We start from the raw sequence: 5,604 nt of genomic DNA, 5'->3' as shown, positions 1-5,604 counted from the left end.
TTGGAAAAAGGCTGCAATGAAACAAAGAGTGAAAAATTTAAAGGGGTCTGAATACTTTCCGTACCCACTGTATTTCCTTTTCTACCATGACCAAAGGTACTCTAGCACCCTGTGAATTCCAAACGAAATTTAATTTGTTTTCTGTGTACAGGTGAAATGATGGGTTTGAAACCAGAAAGAAGTGCCATCATGCCCTGTTGAAATTTTGTCTGGTTGTGAGCTATGTTTTCTGCCTGACTTCCTCAGAATTACATTAGTTTCAATGTAGGTCTTGTTTTTGTAAAACTTGCCAGTGGCACCTGTTCCCACTGAAAGTCACTCACGTAATCAGAGACACCACATTTGATTTAGTTTGAAGTATACTACAAACTCTAATCCACACAAAAAATGCAAAAACGTAGTTTTACAGAACCCTAATGTTCCTAACACTTTAGAAAAAATACTCACACGAGCTGTAATGTGGCTTGGCTTAATGGAGGGTCGATGATGATGATGATGATGTGGGAGTAGGAGGAAGAGTGGATGATTGACAGTTGGGGTAATGAGGAAGGTGAATGTGTGATCAATGGAAAGACCGAGACAGATGAGTGGCGAGTGGATCAGAGATGTGATGTACATAATGACTTCTAGGCTGGTGATAAAGGTTGCACATAATTCACAGTAGACACTCATGGTGACACAACATCTATGTGTGTCATTCAATATAAATAGGGCAAAAGAGAGCCACTTTTGTGAAATTTAAAACTCTTCATAGACATTTTTTCTTGTAGAGCTCACCATCAGCGAAATGCTCCGTGTGCCAGAAGCCACAGATATTAAACTCCAAGAGAAACCTTGTGGAGAAGAGAGAAGAGGAGAGTGGACGTAGAGAGGGAGTCAATTAGGAGGCCATCATTATAGACCAAAGCTGATTGCAAGCAGATTGCAATCAGCTTTCAAAAACAGGCCAAGGACCCAAAGTAATGTCATGGGAATATGGGAAAATGGGTCCTAAAATGATTCAGCACTAATTGGTAGATGTTTTTGGATGACTGGACAAGCCTTACCAAATCTCTACAATAAAAAAAAAAAGTTTTTAAGTCCAGCACATAACTTCCCGTTGACTAGCGAATTGCCACTTTTACTATTTGTTTTTTTAAGGTGTAAAAAAATAAAACATGCTTAGCCAAGAATAAAAACCTTCTACTGTTTTTACACAATCTTTTGTTCTTATAGCAAACATCTTTTGGATATACTGACATTCCAGTTGCCCCTAGCAAAACTTACAGTAGGAAGTTGGAGAGGAACCACTTGAGGCCTGAAGCCAAACCATAGAACGGCTGAAGAGATAAACAGATTATAGTTACTGAATAATTGATTAGACCATTAAGATAATTATATTGCATACAGAGCGCGTGCACTGTACATACACTGAGAAGTGGACGGGCGCTGCTGACAGAGTGCGAGTTCATCTTACACATGGCCTGGTAGTCGAATAAGGACACCCTGAGGAAACACACACACAAAAGCACATGGTGTTGCTCCTCAGGCAGTATTTCACTGGCTTACGTCAAATTCCTTGACCCTAACCCCCCTGCAGACTATTACACACACAGTTGTACAGCTGGGCCTAACCTATGTAGAAACCCTGATCCTAAACTGGAAAAGAATGAAACCTGAGAGCAAATTGTCCCAGTGATAGAATTACCTTCATATTTAAACAGTTGGTATTCGAACTGTTTTGACTTTTTCTTGTGTTTTTACAATACATTGTGTATATACGGTCCTTTTGCAGGTCGAGGTACAAGAACACATAAACACGCAAATTCGCAGATTCATGAACATACTGTATAAGCCACTGAGCTTCATGCATGCTCAAAACCAGTTACGTAATAGTCTGTGTGAAAGGAAACATGACAAAATCTTTTAGCTGTATAAAAATAGCACATCACTCATGAGATTTTAAACATAAAAGATGGGGAAAACAGGAGACAGGAGAGAAAATCTAGAGCAGTCACAGATGCTTAAAGGGGAGCAAAAGGAATACTGCACACACAAAGAATGGTGAATTAGCTAACCTTGGCACATAGAGGGAACTACACAGGGCAGAGACTACACCATTATGTAGCAAAAAAAACAACGCTTTTGAGTTTAGTTAATGACAGTAAATCATGCCCTTCACGCAATGGGTTTCACATGCATAATGCATGGCTTAGGTGTATAAAAACCAAAACGGAAAACATTTGCAAACCACCCTCTTTGTTAAGACAAGCCTCAACAGCAACCACTTCTGTGGTGTGACACAGCATGAGGATGACATGTAATCAAATTCATGAGCCACATTTAAATGCATGGTGTTATGAGCAGAATACAGCAGGAAGCATAATATGGCACTTAACAGTGCAATGTTGGGACAGTGCAGCTTCTTGCCTAATTGCTTTAGAGAAGTTTACATACAATTTAAGATGCTTGAGCTCTTGCAGGCCCTGCCAGGAAGAGGTAACCCCCTGTCCTTTGCTATTAGACAGAGAAGTAACCAGATACAACTATACTGCCAACTGGACAGGCAATCACTACCAGACATTACCTTTTAAACATGCCCATTCGGATTAGCGTTGTCATTACTGATCCGTCGACCTCGCCAAAGAATCTTGCTGCCTATTACAAAAAAGAAAGGGGAAAAAAACAGTGTGAAGCCGTCTGTGCGGCTGAACTTATTCATATCATGATTAACTGACAGAGGGAATATAAACCCCCATCCTTCTACTTTCACTTCATCGTGAATTGTATGATCAATTATCTACCCAACTGTGTTGTGTTTTGGTTTAAAGCAATGTATCCCATCATGTATGATTCTTTTACTTTTTGGTGTCTGCACGTGAAATATAAATCTACAGCCAGTAGGTAGCTTAGCTTAGCACAAAGACTGGAAACGGTGGAAAAGAGCTAGCCTGGCCAAAGGTAATAAATCTGCGTACCATCACTACTATCTAACTCTTGACAAGAAAATGAATAAGCATATTTCCCCAAATGTCAAACTATACCTTAAACGTAATTTCACTCAAACCTTAAAAACACATATGGGCATATTATAGGAGCATTATTGCTTTAATCAATAATACAATAGTTATGTCTGTTGTGAATGTGTTATTAACTTCTAGCTGCTGAAATTAATGAAACTACTTTGTACAATCTATGACACATCACACGTAAAGATTTTCCTCAGATTGATTGGGTGCTGCTTTCTGCTCTGGAACTTTATTTCAAAAACTGAATAAAAAGAGACAAGAATGCAAAAATCTGTGTTAAACTATCACTGCTACAATAAAGTTACAGCGCACATTTCTGCTTTTCTTACGTTTCGTTGTGTTGCATAAATGAAGCTTCTGTAGTATTGTGCTACATATACAGCTGTGATTCATGGCCACTGACTCATTTTAATGCTTGAACCAAATATTGATAGTTACTGTGGGAAAAGGCTGAAAACCTTCAAAACTTGCGATCTTCAGGGTGTGGCCTGCTAGCTTTAAGTTTGTTGTTATTCCCTAAGCGAACAGAGTTTGAAAACGGCAACACACAGTGAGCGGAGGGTGAGGGACATTCGACCCGTGACCTAAGCAGACTTTATCATTGTGTGTGTGTTTGTGTGTGTGTTCGTGTGTGTGTGTGAACTCACATCACTTTGCTGTTTAGAAATTAGGACAAAGCCATTATTGTCAATCACGTAGCACGCAATATCCTAAGAAGAGAAAGAGACAGAGAAAGCAAATACTTGTGAGGGAAGATTTGTGTCAAACATCAGTGAAAAAGATAACAACAAGCTAAATAATTCATGTAATTCAAGTTAGGAGTGACTCAAAATTAAAGTTATAAATATATATAAAATATATTTCTTAGTGGCACCAAACAGCAGGACAAGATCAAACTTAGTTTTTCCTTTTTGGGGCTTTGATTATTCATAATCACTTAATATCAGATAGAGAGCAAGATATACTCACAAAGCTGTCACACCGAAGCGGACAAACTCCATCTGTATCAGAGCACTGCAGGACAGAAAGGGAGAAAAGAAACTGTTTGTAATGTAAAATAATTAAAATCATAGGAAAAATTATATACATGTAATTAGTTGATGAGTAGTGTGTGGCAAGTTTGAGTATGTGAGGAAATGACTGAACATGGTCTGTCTGTCTTTTTTTGTGGAAGTGTTATTCTTGAACATGTGTCAATGTCGACAAGTGCATGTGCAAGTGTGTGTGTGTGTGTGTGTGTGTGTGTGTGAAAGAGCGTGCAACATTTGGTAAGGTGTTAATTTCAGTGTGATGTGTCTACTTGTGATGGGATTCTGAGTGTCTTGTTTGCTTGCTATTGCAAGTTTAATTTCTGCACGTCTGTGACTGTGTGTGTGATCTTTTTAACTGGAATGTGAAACCAACTTCACAGAGCTCATGCAGGCGCTGAAGATGTTAAAAGATGTTTTGAAAAATGAGGAAAAAGGAAGTTGTGCATACTTACATCAGTGTCATTTGGCTGAGAAGAAACAAAAAGAGATAAAAAGAGAACATGAAGAAGAGAGAGAAACATTACTCCAGTTAATGATGTGTAAGCCCATGAACTGACTAGTCTGTCTCACTCTGTTGCTGTTAGAATGCTGTTGACAGAGCCATTCATCATCTCAGAGCATATGTTTCAGGAATAGACCAAAGACCGCAGATATAGTTTTTTTCATAAATGCAGATTTTTTTAATTTAATTATGGTTTTAACAGATTTACAAGCAAGAAAAATGAAAGAAGGAAAATGTAAAAATGACATTTAGGTGTTTGGTGCTTCTTACATAATAAGGGTGTATTTACTATATATCAGCCTGAGCAACTGGACAGTGGGAGTTCTCTATCAACACTGTAAACCTTTTAACACTTTCACTCATTAGTGGAAGGCACATGAGTCAAAATGTCAATAGTTCTCCTCATGACTTCATGGTCACATCTTATGTACACAGTGTGTGTACAATATGTCTTCAGAATCATGGTCAGGCTATATAGAGCGTGTCGAAGTGTGAATGAGTCAATCTATCATCGTTCTCAATCCTATCTTTCTCTTTGCTTCCCATCGCTGCCTCCTGAAATAAACTACAATTCAGTGATTGGACTGACAGAAATGATGATCCTTCCCTGCCTGCTGTTGGTAAATAGCAGGGCTTGATTAGGGACGGTTTCTGTGGGATACTATGTCGCCACTTTCTGCTAATTACGTAAACAAATCAAGTCTAAAGGCCTGCGAGTGAAACCAATGGTCACATGTTCATTGGACTCTATTTCTGTAGCTTTGGCCAGAAGTAAGCCACAAAATCTCAACTAATCTGTCATGATGGGTGGCAGTGGGTAAAAAGACATGGAGACATTGAAATCCAAAAGGGTTCATTTGCCCAGCAAATAAACTGGAAAAACTGCCCATTAGATCATTATAATTTGTGTGTATAATTGCTATTTTAGACTCATGACGTGTCCAATGTGGAAAAAGCTCATTTGAGGCTTCTCAGGGAAGCATGAATGTTGTGGTTTGGGGTTTTTGTTGGGTTTGTTTTCCCGTTTCTGCCTCCTTGTGAATGTCTCAGTGTTTTCCCAGGT

General features: G+C 38.8%; 1 protein-coding gene across 6 annotated transcripts in view; it reads right to left on the bottom strand.

Annotated features, from left to right (window-relative positions):
• cacna2d4a (calcium channel, voltage-dependent, alpha 2/delta subunit 4a) overlaps positions 1–5,604 on the bottom strand; it is a 79,615-nt gene that overhangs the window by 4,505 nt on the left and 69,506 nt on the right. For 5 of the 6 annotated variants that reach the window (XM_034863317.1, XM_034863320.1, XM_034863319.1 and 2 more), the window contains 8 exons: positions 4,492–4,506; positions 3,978–4,022; positions 3,656–3,718; positions 2,567–2,637; positions 1,410–1,485; positions 1,267–1,319; positions 778–833; positions 448–468 (listed from right to left, as the gene is read on the bottom strand). In XM_034863317.1, the coding sequence (XP_034719208.1) occupies positions 448–468; positions 778–833; positions 1,267–1,319; positions 1,410–1,485; positions 2,567–2,637; positions 3,656–3,718; positions 3,978–4,022; positions 4,492–4,506 (400 nt within the window). The remainder of the gene's footprint in view (positions 1–447; positions 469–777; positions 834–1,266; positions 1,320–1,409; positions 1,486–2,566; positions 2,638–3,655; positions 3,719–3,977; positions 4,023–4,491; positions 4,507–5,604) is intronic. The other variant, XM_034863322.1, reaches the window with a different exon arrangement.

The sequence above is a fragment of the Etheostoma cragini genome, chromosome 23, assembly GCF_013103735.1.
Source record: "Etheostoma cragini isolate CJK2018 chromosome 23, CSU_Ecrag_1.0, whole genome shotgun sequence".
Classification (NCBI taxonomy): domain Eukaryota; kingdom Metazoa; phylum Chordata; class Actinopteri; order Perciformes; family Percidae; genus Etheostoma; species Etheostoma cragini.
This window is presented reverse-complemented; position numbering and strand designations above follow the sequence as displayed.